This window comes from Oncorhynchus nerka, linkage group LG28 (assembly GCF_034236695.1).
Source record: "Oncorhynchus nerka isolate Pitt River linkage group LG28, Oner_Uvic_2.0, whole genome shotgun sequence".
Classification (NCBI taxonomy): domain Eukaryota; kingdom Metazoa; phylum Chordata; class Actinopteri; order Salmoniformes; family Salmonidae; genus Oncorhynchus; species Oncorhynchus nerka.
The window spans coordinates 41,967,299-41,994,550 of NC_088423.1; the positions used below are offsets into that span (position 1 = coordinate 41,967,299).

The 27,252-nt window shown below is 42.6% G+C and overlaps 1 protein-coding gene across 1 annotated transcript in view; it reads left to right on the forward strand.

The window, feature by feature from the left end:
• Positions 1-426: 426 nt before the first annotated feature.
• Positions 427-27,252, forward strand: part of LOC115113233 (sodium/potassium/calcium exchanger 3-like) — a 136,449-nt gene continuing 109,623 nt past the window's right edge. The window contains exon 1 of the mRNA XM_029640640.2: positions 427-981. Coding sequence (XP_029496500.1) covers positions 789-981 — 193 coding nt within the window. The 5' untranslated portion in view covers positions 427-788. The remainder of the gene's footprint in view (positions 982-27,252) is intronic.

Below are 27,252 nucleotides of genomic sequence, written 5' to 3' on the forward strand. Positions count from 1 at the left end.
AGTTTGTCGTTCACAATGAAGCCTGCTGCTTGAAAAATGCATCCACTGGACACTGATGCCAGTTCAAGGTCTAGTTTTAATTTACATTTGATTGAGTTTTCAACTATCTGAATTTAACATGAGACCAACATACATTTGAAACATGTTATTGGATTTAGGCTAAACGTTGGGTGAAAAAAAGACACAAAAATTCCCACAATTCCTTAACATTGATGACTTGCGAATTCAATTCGCTTTCCACGTTGATTCAACGTCATCCCATTACATTTTTGGGTGAAATATAATATTTGTTGAAATACAGTTTATGCACAGTGGGATTTCTCTCTTCGCTCTGTCCTTTCTCCCCATCTCGCTACATTGTTCAATTACTCACTCTCTCTCTCTCATACACCAACACACTCACCCCTCTACATCCTCCCTTTCGCGCTCTCTCTCTCTCATACACAAACACTCACCCCTCTACATCCTCCTTTCCGCGCTCTCTCTTGTACATCGCCAGCCTTGTTGCAGACTGTGTCCGGCGAAAACTGGCACAGAACTGACGCATCCATGGAGCGCTCCGTCCTATCACAACATCCACGACGCACAGCAACACTTCCGTGCGAAGTAATATAGAAGACAACATCGCAACCGACTCAAGATAGAATACCAACATCGTCTTTCACGCGTCGACAACACACCTCTTCCATTGTGTAACTTTCCGAACCCCTCTTCCTCCCCGCTTCCTTCGACTCCTCCACGTTCCCTGTCCGGGTTCCCAGAAACTCTGTCCCCGTGAAAACGTCTCCATGGATGGGATAGCATTTGGCATGATGCCCGGGACCGTCCGGGAGCGGAGTAAGCCGCTTCAAGGGATGCTGAACCAGCGGAAGACCAAAGCTCAGCGGAAAAAGCGAAAGGAGTTGTTCGGTGGGCAGATGTTCTTCATGGGGGTGCTGCTCGCTCTTGTAAAAGGGCTCTCATGTTTGGTCGAGAAAGCAGGTGAGATGCTTGTTGTCAGAATGTCTTGTTGAACAGTTGCCTATTTGCGAGAGGTATGTTTTTTTTCTTCAGTTTCACTATTTTGTGAGGCTCCTAAGAAGGGACATAAAGCGATTCTAGACTATGTTGTTCACTAATATCCATATAGGCTATGATGTTTTTGAGTGCGTTTCCTCTGTGGGTTTGCGCTTCATTACCTGAGTTTGACCTTTACGTTTTCATATAAATGATTGTTGTTATCTAGGCCTAAAGCAAGGATTGTCCATAAATGAGTTGCAACAAATCAAATCATATGTGTCACATGCTTTGTAAACAACAGGTCTAGACTAACAGTGAAATGCATAATTACGGCCCTTCCCAACAATACAGAGTGAAAAATAGCAATATAATAGAAAGATAATAACGCGAGGAATAAGTACACAATGAGTAACGATAACTTGGCTATATACACGGGGTACCAGTACTGAGTTGACATGCAGTGGTAGGAGGTAATTGAGGTAGATATACATGTGCTGTAGGTAGAGGTAAAGTGACTCGGCAACAGGATAAATAGGCTAATAAGCAGTTGCAGCAGCGCATGTGATGAGTCAAAAGACTGCAAAGGGGGGGGGGGGTCAATGCAGAACACAGGAGGTACAGGATCCAGTTACAGCCTTGTTGCAGACTGTGTCCGGCGAAAACTGTTTAGTCCCAGGCACTTTAATTGGCGAGGACTGGCTCGTGGTAATGGCAGGAGCAAAATGAGTGGGATGGTAATCAAGTACATCAAACACATGGTTTCCACAGACCTGGCGCCCGGACAAATCAGTTAGGGAGGCGTTTGATTTCCATAGGCAGGCCTGTTTTTTTCACGGGACCTCCTATGTGTGCACATTTTTTAAATGGCTGGTATAGTAAATAAAGACCATAGTCTTCTCCTGAGTTTCAAGTTTGGGGAAGCTTACAATTTATCCTACCATTTCTACCAATCTGCGTGCCAGTTCTGATTACTTTTATATGCACATTTTCGTGGATCAGTTTCATTGAAATAATAAAGTTTCAGTTTCTCAAAATCATTGTCACTTGGTTAATCATAAAAATCTGAACATTAAAATGAAACTATGGTGAGAGCACTAGCCTCTGCCATATGGACATTGATAGACTGTGATCCATTGGCGGCTAAAGAAATGAGAGCATAGAACTCAGAGATATCCTATAACCAATGCATCAGTAAGCCAATAACTTCATCGTCAACTAAGTAAAATACATAGGCCGCCCTAAAGCCTAGAAATTAAAACAGTAGAAAATATCCTGATGAAAATGCTGGTTCTTTCAATCACATTCATCTCTCTTGTCCGCCTGTCTGCCTCCCTTTCTATCCGTCTTGACTTGAACTATTGCTAGTGAAGTTCAATATTGTATCAAAGCATCACAGGGTCCGGGCTGAAACTATTGCTAATAAACTTGCAACATTCTACCAACTAGCCTTTTCTGGGCCCTCAAGGTTTCCTGCTCTAGTTTGCTCAGGACAGAAAGCAGTTTTGTATGATGTTTTCACTTGGTATACTGTATGGGATCATCAGTTCATAATATTTTATTATTTCACACTGAGGCTTGGTGATTATCAAGGCCGGGAGTGTTGGAAAGATTGTTCAAATACTGAGGAATTATTATTATCATTCGCAATGGATGCTAAAAAACAGGCTTTGTTGACCTGTGTGAGGCGGGAAAAAAACATGTGGTGTATGTGGTGAGTTAAGACAATCAGAAATAAGACATTGCCAAATGGGCACTTTCCTACATACTGTATGCATGCATTCTGGAGAGAGACACACACCCCTCCCCTTCTTCTTGATGCAATATTTTCAATTATACTCAAGACACGTTATCCTCACAAATATATTAGACGCTTTTCACTGACAGCCGCAGCTCAATCAGCTAGACCTATTGCCACGCACACTACCCAAATTACTGGCTTCCCAAACAAACTTGTGATTTGAAACAATCCACACCTATGAAAAAATGCCTAACGTAAATTTCAGTAGTTAAAAATTACACGAAATGCACATCAGGTCGCCCTCTCAAAATAGTTAATTTGGACACTAGAAAAGTGTTATCTTTTTAATCACGTTCATGTTTACAGCATCTCATGTGAGCTGCACTGCAATTCAGCTTTCTGTATTGTATGCCGCTAAAGTGTAAAAGGCCCTTAGTTGACTCTAAAATGTTGTATTCTATACCGATTTGAAGAGAAACAAGTTATTAATCTATTTGATAAGATGAAATATTCTCTCAGGGGACCCTATTTAAAATTCTGGGGACCCCACTTGGGTCCCCGACCCCAAGTTTGGGAACCACTGTACTACAAACCTCTCTCTGCTTGCTTCCTCTCTCTGTGTCTCCTTTGCATTGCACAATTGTCTGTCTCACACTACTCTCTGTAAAGCACAATTATTTTGTTCTGAGAACTTATAGTAGCCTATCTTTTGTTATGATTTTAGCTGGCTTCTGACTGAAATATCAGTGACTATTTACCAGTTGTAGCCTACACTCATTCTCAGAGAGTCTGTTGACACAGCAGGAGTCGAGGGAAGTTTTAAAAAATGGCCTTATGTCCGTTATCATGCAAGGCCACTGTCAGCGTTGGTCTGGGCTGAGGTAGTTCATTTCGCGTCCCGGCCTGTGCCTTGGCCGGAGTTTGCCATTGGACAGAGTGGTGAATGAATGCGCTGCTAACAAGGAAAATCCAGGGGGAGTAGGCAAACAAAACGAGCATACCTGAATCATGATTCCACTTGTTCGCAGTGGAATCATGCTGGGAACGCAATAATAAGTGGGTGAATGATAATTAACGAAATAAAAAGATGACTAAACACTATTTAAAAAATAATAAGGTGACTAAACTACATTTACGTGTATTTACATCCTGTTTACACAGCTTGTTGGCCATTAGCCAATTAGCCTTTGTCAACTAGTTCAAAGCATGTAAATGCATCCAACTGGTATTTACGACTTCACAACTGGTAAATTCCCAACCCCCAGTTGGTTTACGAATGTAGTTTTAGGTTTGTGTGGCACAAGAACTGCAGCTAAACATGTGCATTTAATAATCCTCTGGAGTTGGTAGCTGTCTGTTGGTAGCTGCGCGTCTGTTGCTCTGTCACCAAATTACTCAACCCTTGGTGCAATATGGGTCTATTGAAAGAGGAACTGAGCATAAGATGACCTTAGTATTTTCACCTGAACATAAACTGAAGAAAAGTGAAAAAAATGCATGTTCTTGCAAAGTCAAAAGATTTTCCAAGAGGGAAGTGGGATTCTGGTGACATCTTCCTTCATTATTCCCCTTACACATGGTCAAAGCAAGAAATATCATAAAACAATCAATCATTTTCACATAATGCTACTGACCAAATACAGAATTAAGTTTTATCTTATGGGGAAGCTGAATGTTTGTTGTGACTATATGTGTCAAAGAAAAAAATCAATGACTGACATGACGATGGTAGTGATGGTGGAGAAAATCGATACAGTTGCATATTGCAATATTATTTTTGGACTTTATTACAGTGGATTCGGAAAGTATTCAGACCCCTTGACTTTTTACACGTTTTGTTACGTTACAGCGTTATTCTAAAATTGATTAAATAAAACACTTTCCTAATCAATCTAATGTACACACAATACCCCATAATGACGAAGCAAAAATAGGTTTTTAGAAATGTTTGCAAATATATAAAAAATAATACTAATATGAAATACCTTATTTACATAAGTATTCAAGACCCTATGCTATGAGACTCGAAATTGAGTTCAGGTCATCCTGTTTCCATTGTTCATCCTTGAGATGTTTCTACAACTTGATTGGAGTCCACCAGTGGTAAATTCAATTGATTGGACATGATTTGGAAAGGCACACACCTGTCTATATAAGGTCCCACAGTTGACAGTGCATGTCAAAGCAAGAAACAAGCCATGAGGTCGAAGGAATTGTCCTTGGAGCTCTGAGACAGGATTGTGTGGAGGCACAGATCTGGGGAGGGGTACCAAAAAATGTCTGCAGCATTAAAGGCCCCCAAGAACACAGTGGCCTCTATCATTCTTAAATGAAAGGAGTTTGGAACCACCAAGACTAGAGCTGGCCGCCCAGCCAAACTGAGCAATCAGGAAATGGGAGAAGCTTCCAGAAGGACAACCATCTCTGCAGCACTCCACCAATCAGGCCTTTATGGTAGAATGGCCAGACGGAAGCCACTCCTCAGTAAAAGGCACATGACAGCCTGCTTTGAGTTTGCCAAAAGGCACCTAATGGACTCTCAGACTATTAGAAACAAGATTATCTGGTCAGATGAAACCAACATTGAACTCTTTGACCTGAATGCCAAGTGTCACATCTGGATGAGACCTGACACCATCCCTACGATGAAGCATGGTGTTGGCAGCATCATGCTGTGGGGATGTTTTTCAGCGGCAAGGATTGGGAGACTAGTCAGGATCCAGGCAAAGAGGAACAGAGCAATGTACAGAGAGATCATTGATGAAAACCTGCTCCAGAGCACTCAGGACCTCAGACTGGGGCAAAGTTTCACCTTCCAACAGGACAATAAGCCTAAGCACACAGCCAAGACAACGCAGGAGTGGCTTCAAGACAAGCCTCTAAATGTCCTTGTGTGCCCCAGCCAGAGCCCAGACATGAAGCCGATCTGACATCTCTGGAGAGACCTGAAAATATCTGTACAGCATCGCTCCCTATCCAACCTGACAGAGCTTGAGAGGATCTGCAGAGAAGAATGGGAGAAACTCCTCAAATACAGGTGTGCCAAGCTTGTAGCGTCATACCCAAGAAGACGCAAGGCTGTAATCGCTGCCAAACGTGCTTCAACAGAATACTTATGTAAATGTGATATTTCAGATGTTTCTTTTTTATAAATTTGCATACATTTCAAAAAACAAGTTTTTGATTTGTCATTATGGGGTATTGTGTGTAGATTGATGAGGGAATTAAAAAAAAAAATACATTTCAAGATAAGGCTGTAATAGATCTAATTGTGGAAAAATTCAAGGGGGCTGAAACCTTTACAAATGCACTGTATACAGAACGTTTGTATAAAACATGTAGAAACTGTATTTATAATTATATTACTATATTTTAGGTTGACAATACTTCTATTACACAATTGCTAATTTACCACATGCCTTACTTTAATTTTTATGAATAAGTAAAATCAGGATTATATCTCTACTGCAGCATTTTCCCAACTCAGTCCTGGGGACCCTAAGGGGTGCACATTTTGATTTTTGCCCTAGCAGTTCACAGCTGATTCAAATAATCAATGAGTTCATTATTTTAATCAGATGTATAGTGCAAGGATTAAAAACAATACAGTACTTTATGACTATGAACCCTGAGGTTGCAATGATTGAGAACACTGAAAAAACAGAGAATGTGACATATGTATGGAGGTAGAGTGGGAATGAACCTGCCCCTTTTTTGTTTTTAATTTTACCCCCCCAATTTCATGGTATCCAATTGTTAGTAGTTACTATCTTGTCTCATCGCTACAGCTCCCATACGGGCTCGGGAGAGATGAAGGTTGAGAGCCATGCGTCCTCCGAAACACAACCCAACAGCTAGCACTGTGATGCAGTGCCTTAGACCCCTTGCGCCACCCGGGAGGCAGGTAGCCTGCACTTTAGCTAGTTTCTTCAAAACAAGGCGCACTGCTTCTTACCACAGCATGCATCCAACTTGGAAGCCAGCCACACCAATGTGTCAGAGGAAACTCCGTGCACCTAGCATCCTGGTGAGCGTGCACTGCGCCTAGCCCACCACAGGAGTACACGATGAGATATCCCTACCCCAAACCCTCCCTAATCCAGACGACCCTAGGACAATTGTGCGGCGCCCCATGGACCTCCTGAGCCTGGGCTCGAACCCAGAGTCTCTGGTGGCACAGCTAGCACTGCGATGCAGTGCCTTAGACCCCTGCGCCACCCGGTAGGCAGGTAGCCTGCACTTTAGCTAGTTTCTTCATCTCTCACTTCCTGTTTTACATACACACAAACACACTCTCTCAATTCAATTCAAAGGGGCTTTATTGGCATGGGAAACATGTTTACAATTGCAAAGCAAGTGGAATAAACTAGAAAACAAAACTGACAAGAAACATATTTCACAACATTAACAAAAAACTATTAGAAATGAACAGTAAACATTGCACTCAAAGGTTTAAAAAAGATTTTTAAAGATAAAAAAATACATTTCAGGTGTTATATTATCAGCTATGTAAAGTGTTTTAACAATGTGCAAATATTTGTAGTACGAATATGGGAAGATAAATAAACAGATACGTATTGGTGGTATTTACAATGTTGTCTCTCTCTCTCTCTCTCTGAGGCTGTCTTTAATTCAGCTTCATCTGGGTCAGCTGGTTTGAACAGAGAGCAGAACTCTGCTCCAGTCTGACTGGGAGAACACAGATGCAAACAACATCTTCTTTCCTCCATCACTCACTCTGTCTCCATCTCTCTCAAACGTTATCTCTGTCCTTCGCATTCACTTTCTGTCACTCTCTTGCTTTTTCTCCTTTCTTCTCCCTTTTAGATGATCTCTTCTTCCTCTTTTCTTTATCTATCCCTCTCTAATGCTCTCTCACTACCTCTGTCTCACACTCTTCAACCTACAATGCAAAATCTACCTAATCAGTAAAGTGGAGTCTGTTATGTGATTGACAAGGCCCTGGAAAGGTAAACAGGGATTATTTACATCAAATCTCTTTGAGTGACAGTGACTTGCGAAAGTATTCACCCCCTTTGGCATTTTTCCTCTTTTGTTGCCTTATAATCTGGAATTAAAATAGATTTTTTGGGGGGGTTTGTATCATTTGATTTACGCAACATGCCCACTTTGAAGATGCAAAATATTTTTTATTGTGAAGCAAACAAGAAATAAGACAAAAAAACTGAAAACTTGAGCGTGCATAACTATTCACCCCTCAAAATTAATACTTTGTAGAGCCACCTTTTGCAGCAATTACAGCTGCAAGTCTCTTGGGGTACGTCTCTATAAGCTTTGCACATCTAGCCACTGGGATTTTTGCCCAGTCTTCAAGGCAAAACTGCTCCAGCTCCTTCAAGTTGGATGGCTTCCGCTGGTGTACAGCCATCTGTAAGTAATACGACAGATTCTCAAATGGATTGAGGTCTGGACATTGACTAGGCCATTCCAAGACATTTAAATGTTTTCTCCTAAAACCACTGGAGTGTTACATTAGCAGTATGCTTAGGGATATTGTCCTGCTGGAAGGTGAACCTCCGTCCATGTCTCAAATCTCTGGAAGACTGAAACAAGTTCCCGTCAAGAATTTCCCTGTATTTAGCACCATCCATCATTCCTTCAATTCTGACCAGTTTCCCAGTCCCCCATAGCATGATGCAGCCACCACCAGGCTTCACTGTTGGGATGGTGTTCTCGGGGTGATGGAGGTGTTGGGATTGTGCCAGACATAGCGTTTTCCTTGATGGTCACAAAGCTCATTTTTAGTCTCATTTGACCAGAGTACATTCTTTCATATGTTTGGGGAGTCTCCCACATGCCTTTTGGCGAACACCAAATGTGTTTGCTTATTTTTTTCTTTAAGCAATGGCTTTTTTCTGGCCACTCTTCCATAAAGCCCAGCTCTGTGGAGTGTACGGCTTAAAGCGGTCCTATGGACACATACTCAAATCTCCACTGTGGAGCTTTACAGTTCCTTCAGTGTTATCTTTGGTCTCTTTTTTGCCTCTCTGATTAATGCCCTCCTTGCCTGGTCTGTGAGTTTTGAGGTGCAGCCCGCTCTTGGCAGGTATTTTATGGTGCAATATTCTTTACATTTTTTAATAATGGATTTAATGTTGCACTGTGGGATGTTCAAAGTTTAGAATATTTTTTATAACCCAACCCTGATTTCTACTTCTCCGCAACTTTGTCCTTGACCTGTTAGGAGAGCTCCTTGGTCTTCATGGAGCCGCTTGCTTGGTGGTGCCCCTTGCTTAGTGGTGTTGCAGACTCTGGGCTCTTTCAGAACAGATGTATGTATACACAGATCATGTGACACTTAGATTGCACACAGGTGGACTTTATTAACTAATTATGTGACTTCTGAAGGTAATTGGTTGCACCAGATCTTATTTAGGGGTGTCATAGCAAAGGGGGTGAATATATATATATTTGCACGCACCACTTTTCCGTTTTCGTTGAAACACATTCTTTTTTCCATTTCACTTCATCAATTTGGACTATTTTGTGTATGTCCATTACATGAAATACAAATAAAAATATATTTAAATTACAGGTAATGCAACAAAATGGGAAAAACGTCAAGGGGGATGAATAATTTTGCACGGCACTGTGCCTACCTGGTGGGGTTTGTTGAACAGGAGAGAATGACAGACTGGGGTAAAGTGGCCCCCTAGAGACGCTGATCTAAAATGTTGCATTTTCTCCATTCCGTAATGGTTAAGGTTTAGGACTGGGGAATGTAAGCTAATTTTAGAGAGAGCCCTCTACTGTCACATTTGAATCAACTCTCCCAGTGCAGCTAGAGGTTCCCACCACCATGCTTTATATACTGATATAACAACCAGTGATAAAAACAACACCTTTATCTCCTCCACCAAAGAAGAGAGCAGCCTTTTCCGTATACACACACATGCATGCCCACACACATACTGTACATACACACACACACTATCTCTCTTCTATCAAATAGATATTATACACATACCCCCATCCCCAAAACAACAAAATATAATAATTGGCTATTCTCTTTGAAACATGGTAGAGGGAAGGATGTGGGCTTGGGTAAGGACAGACCTTGTTAGTGTGCTGTGTCTGCCTTTCTGTCAGACAAAAGCTGGCACTCTGATACAGTATAGCCTCTCGCCCACTAACAAAGACAGCGGCTAGCAAGAATAGCTGTAGAAACATCTCAAATTAGCAACTCACTTTAGCGTTAACTTCTGTTAGGTATTTTCTAAAGAGCTTTTCACCTCTTTGTTTCTCCAGTTGTCAGGTCGACCACCCACCATTTACACACTCATTTGTGGTGCCCAAATTCAAGAATGAAAGTTGATTATTGTTGCTAGGCTACCAGTTACAGTGCTTTTAGCTTGCGGTTTGCGCACGCCTTTATCCAGATGGAATACAAAATTATAGCTTCTGTCTGAAAGAATGATATAGATGTAATATTTGTCAAATTATTGAGCCTGTCCTCAAAACTCAAATAAGCATCAGAAATGGTCCTTATTTTAATATCAAAATACATATCAAGATCCTGATTTGGACTTCAGTCAAGAGCATATGCATTGTATGTGCTGCGAAATATACTGTCAGTAAGTGTCATCATATAGAGAAAAAAAGATGTTCACATGGGATCTCAGGATAGCTTATGAGTCTATATCTGGCAATACCATGTATGATATCTGGAAGGAATCCAAAAATGATTTGTGCATGAAAGAATAATATGGATTTCATATTTTCAAATGATTGAGCATGTGCTGTCCTTATTTTCAGCATATCAAGATCCGGATATGGACCTCAGCCAAGAGAAGCATATGAATATAGCTTCATATCTGAAATGGGCTGAGAAAACACAGATGTGATGGAAACAGTCAAATTTTTGTCAACATGTCCCATATCTTAGGATATTGAATGAGTCCATATCTGGCCAAAGGAAATGTCCATCCATGTGTGATATGCGGAGTAATTCCAATATCAAATCAAATGTATTTATATAGCCCTTCGTACATCAGCTGATATCTCAAAGTGCTGTACAGAAACCCAGCCTAAAACCCCAAACAGCAAGCAATGCAGGTGTAGAAGCATGGTGGCTAGGAAAAACTCCCTAGAAAGGCCAAAACCTAGGAAGAAACCTAGAGAGGAACCAGGCTATGTGGGGTGGTCAGTTCTCTCCGGGTGGAGATTATAACAGAACATGGCCAAGATGTTCAAATGTTCATAAATGACCAGCATGGTCAAATAATAATAATCACAGGCAGAACAGTTGAAACTGGAGCAGCAGCACGGCCAGGTGGACTGGGGACAGTAAGGAGTCATCATGTCAGGTAGTCCTGAGGCATGGTCCTAGGGCTCAGGTCCTCCGAGAGAGAAAAAAGAGAGAAAGAGAGAATTAGAGAGAGCATACTTAAATTCACACAGGACACCGGATAGGACAGGAGAAGCACTCCAGATATAACAAACTGACCCTAGCCCCCCGACACATAAACTATTGCAGTATAAATACTGGAGGCTGAGACAGGAGGGGTCAGGAGACACTGTGGCCCCATCCGATGACACCCCATGAACAGGGCCAAACAGGAAGGATATAACCCCACCCACTTTGCCAAAGCACAGCCCCCACACCACTAGAGGGATATCTTAAACCACCAACTTACCATCCTGAGACAAGGCCGAGTATAGCCCACAAAGATCTTCGCCACGGCACAACCCAAGGGTGGGCGCCAACCCAGACAGGAAGATCACATCAGTGACTCAACCCACTCAAGTGACGCACCCCTCCTAGGGACGGTATGAAAGAGCCCTTGTAAGCCAGTGATTCAGCCCCTGTAATAGGGTTAGAGGCAGAGAATCCCAGTGGAAAGAGGGGAACCGGCCAGGCAGAGACAGCAAGGGCGGTTCGTTGCTCCAGAGCATTTCCGTTCACCTTCACACTCCTGGGCCAGACTACACTCAATCATATGACCCACTGAAGAGATGAGTCTTCAGTAAAGACTTAAAGGTTGAGACCGAGTCTGCGTCTCTCACATGGGTAGGCGGACCATTCCATAAAAATGGAGCTCTATAGGAGAAAGCCCTGCCTCCAGCTGTTTGCTCAGAAATTCTAGGGACAATTAGGAGGCCTGCGTCTTGTGACCGTAGCGTACGTGTAGGTATGTACGGCAGGAACAAATCAGAGAGATAGGTAGGAGCAAGCCCATGTAATGCTTTGTAGGTTAGCAGTAAAACCTTGAAATCAGCCGTTGCCTTGACAGGAAGCACACAGTAGTCTAACCTAGAAGTGACAAAAGCATGGATACATTTTTCTGCATCATTTTTGGATAGAAAGTTTCTGATTTTTGCAATGTTACGTAGATGGAAAAAAGCTGTCTTGATATGTTCTTCAAATGAGAGATCAGGGTCCAGAGTAACGCCGAGGTCCTTCACAGTTTTATTTGAGACGACTGTACAACCATTAAGATTCATTGTCAGATTCAACAGAAGATCTCTTTGTTTCTTGGGACCTAGAACAAGCATCTCTGTTTTGTCCGAGTTTAAAAGTAGAAAGTTTGCAGCCATCCACTTTCTTATGTCTGAAACACATGCTTCTAGCGAGGGCAATTTTGGGGCTTCACCATGTTTCATTGAAATGTACAACTGTGTGTCATCCGCATACCAGTGAAAGTTAACATTATGTCTAGAAGACACATCTGGATTCAGAATTTGTCAGGATATGGTGCATATCCACAAAACTCTAAATTTACAAAGGAAATGCTCTGTATTCTCTAGAATATCAAAAATCTGTCATGTAAAGTTATCCCCTGATATGAACCCTTTTTGCCCAGTGTATGGTCTCTGGCACAGTCCACACTCTGCGATTTATAAAAGCCAGGGTCAGAGTAACTTTGCTAATCGCTATGGAGCACAGCACAGCTAACAGTAGCTACGACATCCACTCTCCTCCTCACTCTTCTGCACCAGAATTGAATGATCAAAGATGACTATAGCGTTAGGCGTTAATACTGAAGTTTTACCGGTAAAAGTTAGAGGCTAGCTAACCTACTCATTGGACCGGTAACTATTAGCAACTGAGGATAATTGGTTCCAACGTTGTTTCAAGCATCAGAGTACCTGTAACTATGCAGGCTAGCTACCATTCAGATGTTTTTCTGATTATCTAAAGAGTAAAGGTTAGGTAGTTATTGTAGCTAATGTACTAAACATTTTGCTAGCTTGTTAGCTAGCTAGCTAGCTACCCGGCTAGCTAACTAAACAACAGCTGGAACGACCTATCTGTAATGTTTACAAGTATCCCCGCTAGCTAGCTTCTAGACGACCAATATAGCTTTTTGTTTTGGACTCTAGCTAGAATATAGATCAATACTTTTATAGCAATATAGCTAGCTACTACAATAGCCCAAATCTTTACACATTGTTTTGTTTGCACGTTTTGACATTGCTTGGCAGTATTTTGTATCACATTGGCCAGCAAGCACATTCCCTTTGACAGCTAGGTTTATTACTGTAGCGACACCTTGAAGTTTTGGAGACACTGAGCTATATATTAACTTCCTTCATATGGATTTACTTCACTGCACAGTTAACTATGCTAGCTTTAGCTAGCTAGCCAGCCAAATGTGTATACTTAGCGGGCAACTGCTACTTACTAGCTAGCTAGCTACACTCTTGCAGTAGCGCCGCCGTGCACAATGTTTCTTCAGAAACAATGAAGTGTTCCAGTTGTGTTGACATTTCACGTATTCACTTAACCCACTCATCAGAATAATATAGCTATTTTCTTTCTCCCCGTTTCACTGGAATCAGCCCTTCCAACATCTCCCAACAGTCTAAATGCATTGCAGACCACATCCACAGTAGCAACAGATTGTAATGAGCCCACATGTGTTCTCTAACATGTTTGTAGAGAACAGCCCTATAACTGACACCTAAGTCAGAAAAAGTTACACGTCATTGACATGGATTTCCAAAGTTTCCACTTCACATTGAAATGCCCTTCTTGCAAATTCAAAATGCAATAATCATTAACAATGTATTACTAGAAAAAAAAACATAAGAAATAAGAAAAGGAAATATGAAATACACAAAAAAGTAAGAATGCTATATACAGGAAATATTTTAAAAAGTCAGTTCCAATCCCATATTTACATGTGCAGGGATACTGGAGTGATGGAGGTGGATACGTATAGGGGTACGGGGACTAGGCAACAGAATATAAGATAAACAGAGTAGCAGCAGCTTGTATGTATAACGCCCGGGGTGTAGTGGGTGAGAGGTCAGGTGCAGGAAGCAGAGATTTCAGGGTAGTGCTATATCGTTTAATGCACAAAAACCGGTGAAAATACACCAACCCCACGGAACACAGGGCGCACACCAAAAACAAATGCCCCAAACACGGGGGACTTAAACAGTCCAGCAAACCCAAGAACATGGGCAAACCGAGACGCACGTACACCAAACAATCCCGCACAACCAGCAGGCGGGCTGCTGCCCGACCAATCAGCCTAAAATGAACACAGGTGAAACCAATAAACAGAAAGGGGGAAAGGCCGGTGACGACGACCGCCGAGCGCCACCCGAACACTTAACCAGCATGGCAACCACAGCCTTCTGCAGCGATATGCTATCCCATCTGGTTTGCGCTTAGTGGGACTATCATTTGTTTTTCAATGGGACAGTGACCTAAAACATACTTCCAGGCTGTGTACGGGCTATTTAACCAAGAAGGAGGGTGATGGAGTGCTGCATCAGATGACCTGGCCTCCATGTGTTATTTCAAAGTTTTGATGTCTTCACTATTTTTCTACAATGTAGAAAATAGTCAAAATAAAGAAAAAACAATGAGTAGTTGTGACCAAACTTTTTACTGGTACTGTACATTTACAATGGCTTGCAAAAGTATTCATCCCCTGTTACAGCTGTCGTCGGATGAAGATGGAGACCAAGGTGCAGCGTGGTAAGTATTCATGATAAATGTATTACTCCAAACACTCTAACAAAATAACAAAGAGTGAAAACCGAAATAGTCCTATCAGGTGCAGACACTAAACAGAAAATAACTACCCACAAAACCCAAACGAAAAAAGACAACTTATATATGATCCCCAATCAGAGACAACGATAGACAGCTGCCTCTAATTGGGAACCACACCAACATAGAAATAAAGAAACTAGAATGCCCACCCTAGTCACACCCTGGCCTAACCAAGATAGAGAATAAAAGCCTCTCTGTGGCTAGGGCGTGACAGTACCCCCACCTCCCCAAAGGTGCAAAACCTGACTCTAAAGGGGAGGGTCCGGGTGGGCATCTCTTCACGGCGGCGGCTCTGGACCCCCCTCCGCCTGCAGACCCCTCCGCTTTGGGGGCGGCCCTAGTGCATGGACCTTCACTGGTGGAACCGGGCCGCAGATCATCACCGGTGGAACCGGGCCGCAGATCATCGCCGGAGAATCCAGACCAATCGATCATCGCCGGAGGCTCCGGACCGGGGACCGTCGCCGCAGGCACCGGGCCATGGATCATCCCTGGAGGCTTCGTGCCATGGATCATCACTGGAGGCTTCGTGCCATGGATCATCCCTGGAGGCTTCGTGCCATGGATCATCACTGAAGGCTCCGTGCCATGGATCATCACTGGAGGCTTCGTGCCCTGGATCATCCCTGGAGGCTTCGTGCCCTGGATCATCCCTGGAGGCTTCGTGCCCTGGATCATCACTGGAGGCTTCGTGCCATGGATCATCACAGTTTCATCATAGCGCGTGATGGTTTTTGTGACTGCACTTGAAGAATCTTTGAAAGTTCTTGACATGTTCCATATTGACTGACCTTCATGTCTTAATGTAATGATGGATTGTTGTTTCTCTTTGCTTATTTGAGCTGTTCTTGCCATAATATGGACTTGGTCTTTTACAAAATAGGGCTATATTCTGTATACCAACCCTACCTTGTCACAACAAAACTGATTGGCTCAAATGCATTAAGAAGGAAGGCACTCTGTTAATTGTTAATTGAAATGCATTCCAAGTGACTACCTCATGAAGCCGGTTGAGAGAATGCCAAGAGTGTGCAAAGCTGTCATCAAGGCAAAGGGTAGCTACATTGAAGAATCTCACACATGAAATATAATTGGATTTCTTTAACACTTTTTTGGTTATTATATAAATCCATATGTGTTATTTCAGAGTTTTGATTTCTTCACTATTATTCTATAATGTAGAAAATAGTCAAAATAAAGAAGTACCCTGCCATAAGTAGGTGTGTCCAAACTTTTGACTGGTACTGTTTTTGCATATTATGATGGACTGAGTGTTTGTGTGTTGGAGTGACAGTTGGAGTGTGCATAGAGACAGTGCAAAGATTGAAATAAAAGGTCAATGAAGATATGTGTAGCTATTTATCAGTCATATTGCTTGAGGATAGAAGCTGTTCAAGAGCCTGTTGGTGTCAGATTTGATTCACCGGTACCTCTTGCCGTGCGGCAGCAGTGAAAATCGTCTATGGTTTGGGTGGTTGGAGTCTTTGACAATTTTCTGGGCCTTCTTTTCACACCGCCTGATATAGAGGTCCTGGATGGCAGGGAACTCAGCCCCAGTGATGTACTGGGCTGTCCACACAACCCTCTGTAGTGCCATGCGATCGAGGGCAGTGCTATTTCCATACCAAGCAGTGATACAGCCAGTCAATATGCTCTCAATGGTACAGCTGGTGAATCTTTTGAGGATTTGAGGGCCAATGCCAAACTTTTTCAACCTCCTGAGGGGGAAGATACACTTCTTCATGGCTGTGCATGTGTGTTTGGAACATTTAAGTCTTCAATGATTTGGAGACAGAGGAACTTGACGTTTCCTGTAGTCCACAATCAGCTCCTTGGTCAGCTCCTTGACCTTGCTGACGTTGAGGGAGAGGGAGAGGTTGTTGCTCCGGCACCACACTGCCAGGTCACTGACCTCCTGCTTGTAGGCTGACTCACCTTTGTGTCGTCAGTGAATGGTGTTGGAGTCGTGCGTGGCCACACAGTTGTGGGTGAACAGGGAGTACAGAAGGGGACTAAGCACACACCCTGTGGGGCTCATGTGTTAAGGGTCAGCGTAGGTGATGTTGCCTACCCTCACCACTTGGGGTCAGCCCGCCAGGAAGTCCAGGATCCAGTTACAGAGGGAGGTGTTCAGACCCAGAGTCCTATGCTTGGTGACGAGCTTGGAGGGGACAATGGTGTTGAACACTCAATGAAAAACATTCTCACATAGGTATTCCTCTTATCTAGGTAGGGGAGGGCAGTGTGGAAAGTAATTCAGATGGCGTCGTCTTTGGATCTGTTGGAGCAGTATGCAAATTGGAGTGGGTTTAGGGTAGCTGGGATGGTGGAGGTAATGTTTGCCATAACCAGCCTCTCAAAGCACTTACTTATTACAGAAGTGAGTGCAACAGGGTGGTAGTCATTGTGGCATGAAGCCTTAGATTTCCTAGAAACAGGAATGATTGTGGTCATCTGAGAAAAAAAATTCAAAATTATTGTGAGCTGTTCTGCGCATGCTCTGAGAACGCGTCCTGGAATACTGTCGGGGCCCACAGCTTTGCAGGTGTTGGTCTGAGCGAGATCACCAAATCCTCTGGGTCGGTGACGGGCCTCACACCCGGCTCGATGTTGTTGTTGTCAAAGCGTGCATAAAATGCATTGAATACGTTTGGTAGAGAGGCATCGTTGGCAAATCATGGTTGGGTCTTCCTTTGTCACCCGTAATGGACTGTATCCCCTGCCACATGCGGCGGGCATCGGCGCTTCTGTAATATGAGTCCACCTTATTCCTATATTGTTCTTTTTCTCGTTTGATGACTCTGCAGAGGGCATAGCGGGCCTTCTTGTACGTATTCCTGTCTTTGGCCGTAGCATCAGGGTTGTCTACGATAGCTCTGTGTGCGGTAGCCCTGTTCTTCAGTTTAGCACCAACATTGGTGTTAATCCAGGGCTTTTGATTGGGGAAGCATCGAACCCTCACCAACGTCTCCGATGCATTTTCTAATGAAGCCGGGGATGGAGGTGGTTAGCTCGGCAATGTTGTCGGCGGAGTCTCTAAAGATATTCCTACTAGCAAAGCAGTCCTTTAGCATAACCTCTGATTATGGTGACCATTTGTCAACAGAGCGAATCGCGGGTACTTCCTGTTTAAGTTTCTGCTTGTAAACAGGGAGCAGGAGTAAGGAGTCATGATCTGATTTGCCGAAAGGCGGACGAGGGAGGGCCTTGTATGCTTGCTTGTGGGTAGAATAGCAGTGGTCTAGGACTTTATCACCCCTAGTGGCGTTGGAGGTGTTGATGGAAGTTGGGCATCACGTGTCTTAGTGACGCCGAATCACGATAATAGCTGAAAACTCCCTTGGGAGGTAGAAGGGTAGGCATTTGACCATCAGGTATTCCAAGACGGGTGAACAGTAGGTCGACACTTCCACCACATTGGAATTAGCACACCAGTTGGAGTTGACGATGAGGAAAACACCTCCCCCAATCCATTTCCCTGACTCAACTGTCCTGTCTGCCCGGTGAATGAAGAATCCATCGAGTTGGATAGCCGTGGGGGTATATTGTCCAAGAGCCATGTTTCTGAAAAGCAAAGAATATTGCAGTTCCGAGAATCCCGTTGGTAATCCGCAATTGGAGGTCATCCATTTTATTATCAAGGGATTGTACATTAGCCAGTTGAATGGAGGGAATCAATGTTCTTATACAGCAGGCATGTATAGGTCTAAAAATGGCATAAAATGGCCACTTTTATCATGATTTGTAAGATTAAAAAGGCATGTCAAACATCCTTCCTCCCAATGATGTTTCTATGTGAGAATTGCCAGAACAAACTGAGATACCTAAAATATTTTCGCCCACTCACATACACACACACACACATGCACCCACGCTCTTTTATATATCTCTTAAGCATACATGTCCACCTTCTCTGATTATGTCCAGTCAGCTCCAATGTCATTATTATAAGAAACCTGTTGATTCTATGGAAGTCCCAGATTATTACTAATTTGGTCCCTGATATGGATAATGAATACTAATGGGAGTTGGTTTGTAAGAGTGCGTGTGGGAAAACTGTGTTGGTTTCTTTGCTTGCAAACAGCAATGGACTGTGTTTGGTTGAAGTCAGGGAATTGGACTGATTTGAAGTGGGAGTAACATGTTTGTAAATATTAGATAATATTAGCTATAGAGAAGAGCATTCATTTCTGTCACTGTGCAAGCACACACACACACACATGCATGCACACACAGACACACACAGTCTGTTGAATCTATTCATGTTCTGCAGTACAGTATAAATCTGGCTGTGATTAAACACTGAACTATTCTGCTCCCAGCTCCCCAAATACACCGTGCCTAATTCATCAACCCCACCCAGATTTAGACTTTACATGTATTCTGGGAACCCATAGGACCTGGAAAAGAATAGAGGGAGGACAGGAGGACAGGAGGAGAAATGGATAGGAGGTGGGGGATAGCGTTCTGTAGCTGAAGGCTTACAGTGCATTTGTAAAGTATTCAGAACCCTTGACTTTTTAAATATTTTGTTACATTACAGCCTTATTCTAAAATTGATAAAACATATTTTTCTCATCAATCTACACACAATTCCCCATAATGACAAAGCAAAAACACGTTTTTAGATATTTTTTACAAATAAAAAACAGAAATACCTTATTTACATAAGTATTCGAACCCTTTGCTAAGGGACTTGAAATTGAGTTCAGGGGAATCCTGTTTCCTTTGATCATCCTGGAGATGTTTCTACAACTTAATTGGAGTCCACCTGTGATAAATTCAGTTGATTGAACATTATTTGGAAAGGACACCTGTTGACAGTGCATGTCAGAGCAAAAAACAAGCCATGAGGTCAAATGAATTGTCCGTAAAGCTCCGAGACAGGATTGTGTCGAGGCTCAGATCTGGAGAAAACATTTCTGCAGCATTGAAGGTTCCCAAGAACACAGTGGCCTTCATCATTCTTAAATGGAAGACGTTTGAAACCCCCAAGACTATTCCTAGAGCTGGCCGCCCAGCCAAACAGAGCAATCGGGCGAGAAGGGCCTTGGTCAGGGAGGTGACCAAGAACCCGATGGTCACTCTGGCAGAGCTCCAGAGTTCCTCTGTGGAGATAGGAGAACCTTCCAGAAGGACAACCATCTCTTCAGCACTCTACCAATCAGGCCTTTATGGTAGAGTGGCCAGACGGAAGCCACTCCTCAGTAAAAAGCACATGACAGCCCACTTGTAGTTTGCAAAAGGCACCTAAAGGACTATCAGACCATGAGAAACAAGATTATCTGGTCTGGTGAACCCAAGATTGAACTCTTTGGCCTAAAAGCCAAGCATCACTTCTGGAGGAAACTTGGCACCATCCCTACGGTGAAATATAGTGGTGACAGCATCATGCTGTGGGGATGTTTGTCAGCGGCAGGGATTGGTAGACTAGTTAGGATTGAGGGAAAGCTGAGCGGAGCAAAGTACAGGGAGATCCTTGATAAAACACCTGCTCCAGAGTGCTCAGAACCTCAGACTGTGGGCCAATATTTACCTTCCAACAGGACAACGACCCTAAGCACACAGCCAAGACAACGCAGGAGGGGCTATGGGACAAGTCTCTGAATGTCTTTGAGTGGCCCAGCCAAAGCCTGGACTTGAACCCGATCGAACATCTTTGCAGAGACCTGAAAGTAGCTGTGCAACGATGCTCCCATCCTACTACGACAGAGCTTGAGAGGATCTGCAGAGAAGAATGAGAGAAACTCTCAGAATACAGGTGTGCCAAGCTAGTAGTGTCATACCCAACAAGATTAAAGGCTGTAATCGCTGCCAACGGTGATTCAACAAAGTACTGAGTAAAGGGTCTGAATAGTTATGTAAATGTTATATTTCAGTTTTTGTATTTAAAAAAAAATTGCACACATTTCTAAAAACCTGTTTTTGCTTTGTCATTATGGGGAATTGTGTGTAGATTGATGAGGGTAAAAAAAACTATTTAATACATTTTAGAATAAGGCTGTAACGTAACAAAATGTGGAAAATTCAAGGGGTCTGAATACTTTTCGAATGCACTGTAGATGAGGTGAGAAAAGGGTTTATCCTCTCCTCTCTGCTTCATCTCCTCTCTTCTTCCCCCCTTTCACAACAACCCTTGATGGGGAGAGGAGTGGACCTGTACCTCGCACCAGTAATTCCTGAGAGGGGTGGTGGTTTGTTGACTGTGAGGTCCATCCCATATCCCCGCCTGTTATATATAGAAGTCCCATAAATGTCCTCAATAAGCAAGTGATTGATGAGATTGGGTGAATCCTGCTATGCCTCTCTATTGGCCTCTACATCCATCCTCATCCAATGAACCAGCCACGACTCTATTATGGTCTCTGTTGATTTAAACCTGGACCTTTAACCCTGGTAAGAGTGCTGAACTCTTTAAGTCTGAGGCAGAGTAGGGATGGATGGCAGGCAGCTGGTTTGAATAGCTCTGACGCTACAGGAGGAGAAACAGAACGGAACTGTAATTGTGTAAAGATGTGTGTTGAGTGTAAACACAGGCGCGCGCACAGAAACACAGACACGACCTCACCTCTCTCTCACACTCACACACACAAACACACACACACACACACACACACACACACACTCGCGCGCGTAGACACACACTCACGGTATCATGAGTAATGTAACAAGCTCCTTGACTACATGCCTGGGTTCAAACGTGCAAAGCTCTTTTATACACTCAACACAGACACAGAGATACACTTACTGTTATACACTCGCATACATGCACTTTATGTAATTCACTTCTGACAGATTTGACCATTTGGAGATTGAGCTTTGAGACAATCCATGATGTTTTGGAATTTATAACATCGGTCATTGGAGAGGCACTGTATTGGAAGTAAAGATTAGGAAAAATATTGAAAGGGAAGATGAGGAAAGAGTTTCCCAGACAACAAAACAGTGGAATGGCAAGTATACTGTACTGCCAGCAAGGTCCCATCTGTGACTGGATGACGCACACAGTAGGTACTACACTCACAGAGAGGGATTGTTTGAGGACCTGTGTTTGTGTGTGTGAGGTAGGGAGGGAAGGGGTGTCCATACTGTATACAGCCTGAGGCAACAGATGCTTATTTCCCAATCATCACCACTCGGCTCTGTCTTCCTCACCTCCTAAAGTCAGAAGTCTCTCACTGTGTGTGAAATAGCCGGAGCTCTCCAATAGAGATTAGCCCGGAGCCTTTCTTCACTTGAACAAAGCAAACACAATCAGAGATCTCTTCACTTGCACTTCCAGGGCTAGAGGAACCCATTAGCTTTTTAATTACTCAGAGCACATGAATCGTCTGATCAGAGTCTTGGAGGGAAAATTAAGTGTGTGTGTGTGTGTGAGAGAGACAGAGAGAAAGAGTGTGTGTACCTGACCTGTGTGCTCGTGTGTGTGTGTGTATAGTTCATTACTTTACTGTAAGGATTAGAACGGTTCTCTATCAGCAATCTCCTCCCTATGAAAAGACTAATTTGCTTATGATATCAATCTCTATAATGGAGAGACTTGTCTTCAGACTGCTCCTTATCATTCGAATCCACGTTTAGATATGCAGATTGCACCGATCTATTGTCAATCCACCAAAAGTCATAATTGGTTAAAGATGTGTGTGAGCCTACAAGATAAGCTAAAACAGTACTAGGGTGTAGTGTCATTTCAGAAAAGTAGAAATCAGGTAATCCCTTTTTGGATGTCCTGCTTGACTGCATTAATCTATTGTCTGAAGTAATTTTTGCATGGGGAGTTGTTTAAACCGCATCTGTGCTGGAAGAATTAGCTGTGCTGGGGTGTGGTGTCATTCTGTGAGGTCAAGGAGATGTAACTCTCTCTGGGAAGTGAGGTGTGACATTCTTCATCATAGTCGTCACCTGGACATGTCACATCCCATGAATCTATATGATTGGTTGTTGAATCTACAGTGTGTGATTGGTTTGAGCCCAGATGTGACATCTGACAATGGAGTATTTTTGGAATTGCAGGAGAAAGGACCTCACCTCACCTCACTCTCTCTCTCTCTCTCACACACACACACACACACACACACACACACAGTCCCCCACTATGTGGCTGTACAGGGCCAGTAAAAAACTGTCTACTCACAGTCCTAGGCCATGGAGTGGTCACTATATGCTGTCAAGGCAACACTTTGAACCCATCTGCGTTAAACTCTAACAACCACCTCTGCTCCGGTGTCTGCTCTCACCATTACTGACATCTGACATCATCTTGATTGCTTGTGGACATCAAATTTGATTAGTGCCATTGCCAGAAAACAAAACAAGGAGAAAACCATCCTGCTTCGACAGTACGATACTGTCTGTAAATTGGCTGATCCCTTAAAAGATCTGTTAAAGGGCCGCTAGTCTCTAGAGCTGTAGAGGATTCATCTCATCTGTGGTGGGGAGCCAAACCTCCTAGTCAGCAGGACAGATACAACATGGGCTTTCGCATGTTCCCTGTGCGTGTGTGTGTGTGTGCATGCGTGCGCACGTGTGTGCTTGTGTGTGTGTGTGTCAGCGGGTACGCGAGCATGCCTGTGTGAGTGTGTTGTGTATGTGTGTCTGAGAGACAGAATGAGATAAGAGGCAGCAAGAGTGTATGTTTGTTCGTGTGTGAGATTGAGCAGACTCCTGTAAAGTGCCTTCAGAAAGTATTCATACCCCTTGACTTATTCCTCATTTTCCACATCATTTGCATAGGTATTCACAGAAGAAATCACATTTGGCAGCAATTACAGCTGTGAGTCTCTAACAGCTTTGCACACCTGGATTGTACAATATTTGCACATTATTAGTATTACAATTCTTCAAATTGATCACTGCTAGACAGCCATTTTCATGTCTTGCCATAGATTTTCAAGCCAAAAGTCAAAACTGTAGCTAGGCCACTCAGGAACATTCAATGTCGTCTTGGTAAGCAACTCCAGTGTATATTTGGCCATGTGTTTTGGTTATTGTCCTGCTGAAAGGTGGATTTGTCTCTCAGTGTCAGTTGGAAAGCAGATTGAACCAGCTTTTCCTCTAGGATTTTGCCTGTGCTTAGCTCTATTCCATTTGTTTTCATCCTAACAAATATGCTGTGGTCCATGCCGATAACAAGCATACCCATAACATGATGCAGCCACCACAATGCTTTAAATATGGAGATTGGTATTCAGTAATGTGCTGTATTGGATTTGTTTTTGAAATTCACTAATCGACTGAGGGACCTTACAGATAATTGTATGTGTGACGTACAGAGATGAGGTAGTTATTCAAAAATCATATTTAAAACACTATTATTGCACTCACTATTATTGAGTGAGTTTATCAACTTTATTATGTGACTTGTTAAACCTCTTGGGGCTAGGGGGTAGAATTTTCACTTTTGGATAAATAGCATGCCCAATTTCAACTTCCTGCTACTCATGCCAAGAATATAAGATATGCATATTATTCATAGATTTGGATAGAAAACACTCTGACGTTTCTACAACTGTTTGAGTCATGTCTGTGAGTATAACAGAACTTATGTAGCAGGCAAAACCCCAAGGACTAACTGTTCAGATTATTATTTTTTTTGCCTCTCTCTGTACCCTGACATGTTATTGCCATGGGATATTTCTTAGTAACCTGTTTTCAGTTCCTACCGCTTCCACTGGATGTCACCAGTCTTTGGAATTTGGTTGAGGTTATTCCTTTGTGTAATGAAGAAGTAGGCCAACTCGGAACTGGGTACACTTCTCTGAGTTGTTCAAGACATGAAAAGTGGCGCTGGTTTGTTTTCTTTCCTGTATTGAACACAGATTGCCCCGTCTACAATTTGATTGATTATTAACGTTTAAAAATACCTAAAGTTGTATTACAAAAGTAGTTTGAAATATTTTGGCAAAGTTTATAGGCAACTTTTGAAATATTTTGTAGTGACATTGCATTTTTTGTAAGCTGTTTTTTTCTGGATCAAACGCGCTTTATAAATGGACATTTTGGATATACAGTGGGGCAAAAAAGTATTTAGTCAGCCACCAATTGTGCAAGTTCTCCCACTTAAAAAGATGAGAGAGGTCTGTAATTTTCATCACAAGTACACTTCAACTATGACAGACAAAATGAGAATTAAAAAACCCAGAAAATCATATTGTAGGATTTTAAATGAATTTATTTGCAAATTATGGTGGAAAATAAGTATTTGGTCAATAACAAAAGTTTATCTCAATACTTCTTACGAAGCCACTCCTTCATTGCCCAGGCGGTGTGTTTGGGATCAATGTCATGCTGAAAGACCCAGCCACATTTCATCTTCAATGCCCTTGCTAATGGAAGGAGGTTTTCACTCAAAATCTCACGATACATGGCCCCATTCATTCTTTCCTTTACACGGATCAGTCGTCTGGTCCCTTTGCAGAAAAACAGCCCCAAAGCATGATGTTTCCACCCCCATGCTTCACAGTAGGTATGGTGTTCTTTGGATGCAACTCAGCATTCTTTGTCCTCCAAACACGACGAGTTGCGTTTTTACCAAAAAGTTATATTTTGGTTTCATCTGACCATATGACATTCTCCCAATCTTCTTCTGGATCATCCAATTGCTCTCTAGCAAACTTCAGAGAGGCCTGGACATGTACTGGCTTATGCAGGGGGACGCGTCTTGCACTGCAGGATTTGAGTCCCTGGCGGCGTAGTGTGTTACTGATGGTAGGCTTTGTTACTTTGGTCCCATCTCTCTGCAGGTCATTCACTAGGTCCCCCCGTGTGATTCTGGGATTGAGATCTTGCGTGGAGCCCCAGATCGAGGGAGATTATCAGTGGTCTTGTATGTCTTCCATTTCCTAATAATTGCTCCCACAGTTGATTTCTTCAAACCAAGCTGCTTACCTATTGCAGATTCAGTCTTCCCAGCCTGGTGCAGGTCTACAATTTTGTTTCTGGTGTCCTTTGACAGCTCTTTGGTCTTGGCCATAGTGGAGTTTGGAGTGTGACTGAGGTTGTGGACAGGTGTCTTTTATACTGATAACAAGTTCAAACAGGTGCCATTAATACAGGTAACGAGTGGAGGACAGAGGAGCCTCTTAACCTCTTGCTCCTACCTGACACGCAGGCGTCCCATCTAGACATCTGGAAATGCAAATGCGCTACGCTAAATGCTAATAGTACTAGTTAAAACTCAAACGTTCATTAAAATACACATGCAGGGTAGTAAATTAAAGCTACACTCGTTGTGAATCCAGGCAACAAGTCAGATTTTTTAAAATGCTTTTCGGCGAAAGCATGAGAAGCTATTATCTGATAGCATGTAACACCCCAAAAGACCCGCAGGGGACGTAAACAAAATAATTAGCATAGTCGGCGCTACACAAAACGCACAAATAAAATATAAAACATTCAATACCTTTGACCATCTTCTTTGTTGGCACTCCTAGATGTCCCATAAACATCACTATTGGGTCTTTTTTTCGATTAAATCGGTCCATATAAAGCCTAGATATCGATCTATGAAGACTGTGTGATCAAGGAAAAAAATAGCGTTTCATAACGTAACGTCATTTTTTTTTATTAAAAAAGTCGACGATAAACTTTCACAAAACACTTCGAAATACTTTTGTAATGCAACTTTAGGTATTAGTAAACGTTAATAAGCGATCAAATTGATCACGAGGCGATGTATATTCTATAGCTGTACGTCTGGAAATAATGTCCGGGTAAATCTCAACCAAAATATCCGGTCGGAGACCGGAATAAAGGCTCTGCCTTGCGTCAGTTTGACCAAGAAAAAAATACTAGGCAAATGACAAGACTGTTGACATCGTGTGGAAGCTGTAGGTATTGCATCCTCGGCCCCATTTAATGTGGTTCACCTTTATCAATTGGTTGAAGTGGCGCATGGATATATTTTTCCATTTTCAGTGATCAGATTTTCCTGCACTTTTCGATGAAACGCACGTTCTGTTATAGTCACAGCCGTGATTTAACCAGTTTTCTATCCACACATACTAATCATATGCATATACTATATTCCTGGCATGAGTAGCAGGGCGCTGAAATGTTGCGCGATTTTTAACAGAATGTTCGAAAAAGTAGGGGGTAGGAGTAACAGGTTAAAGAAGAAGTTACAGGTCTGTGAGAGCCAGAAATCTTGTTTGTAGGTGACCAAATACTTATTTTCCACCATAATTTGCAAATAAATTCATTAAAATCCTACATTGTGATTTTCTGGATTTTTTTTCTCATTTTGTCTGCCATGGTTTAAGTGTACCTATGATGAAAATTACAGGCCTCTCTCATCTTTTTAAGTGGGAGAACTTGCACATTTGGTGGCTGACTAACTTTTTGCCCCACTGTATATGGACGGAATTAATCGAACAAAAGGACCAATTGTGATGTTTATGGGACAACAAAAGAAGCTCGTCAAAGGTAATGAATGTTTTATATTTTATTTCAGCGTTTTGTGTAGCGCCTGCAGGGTTGAAATATG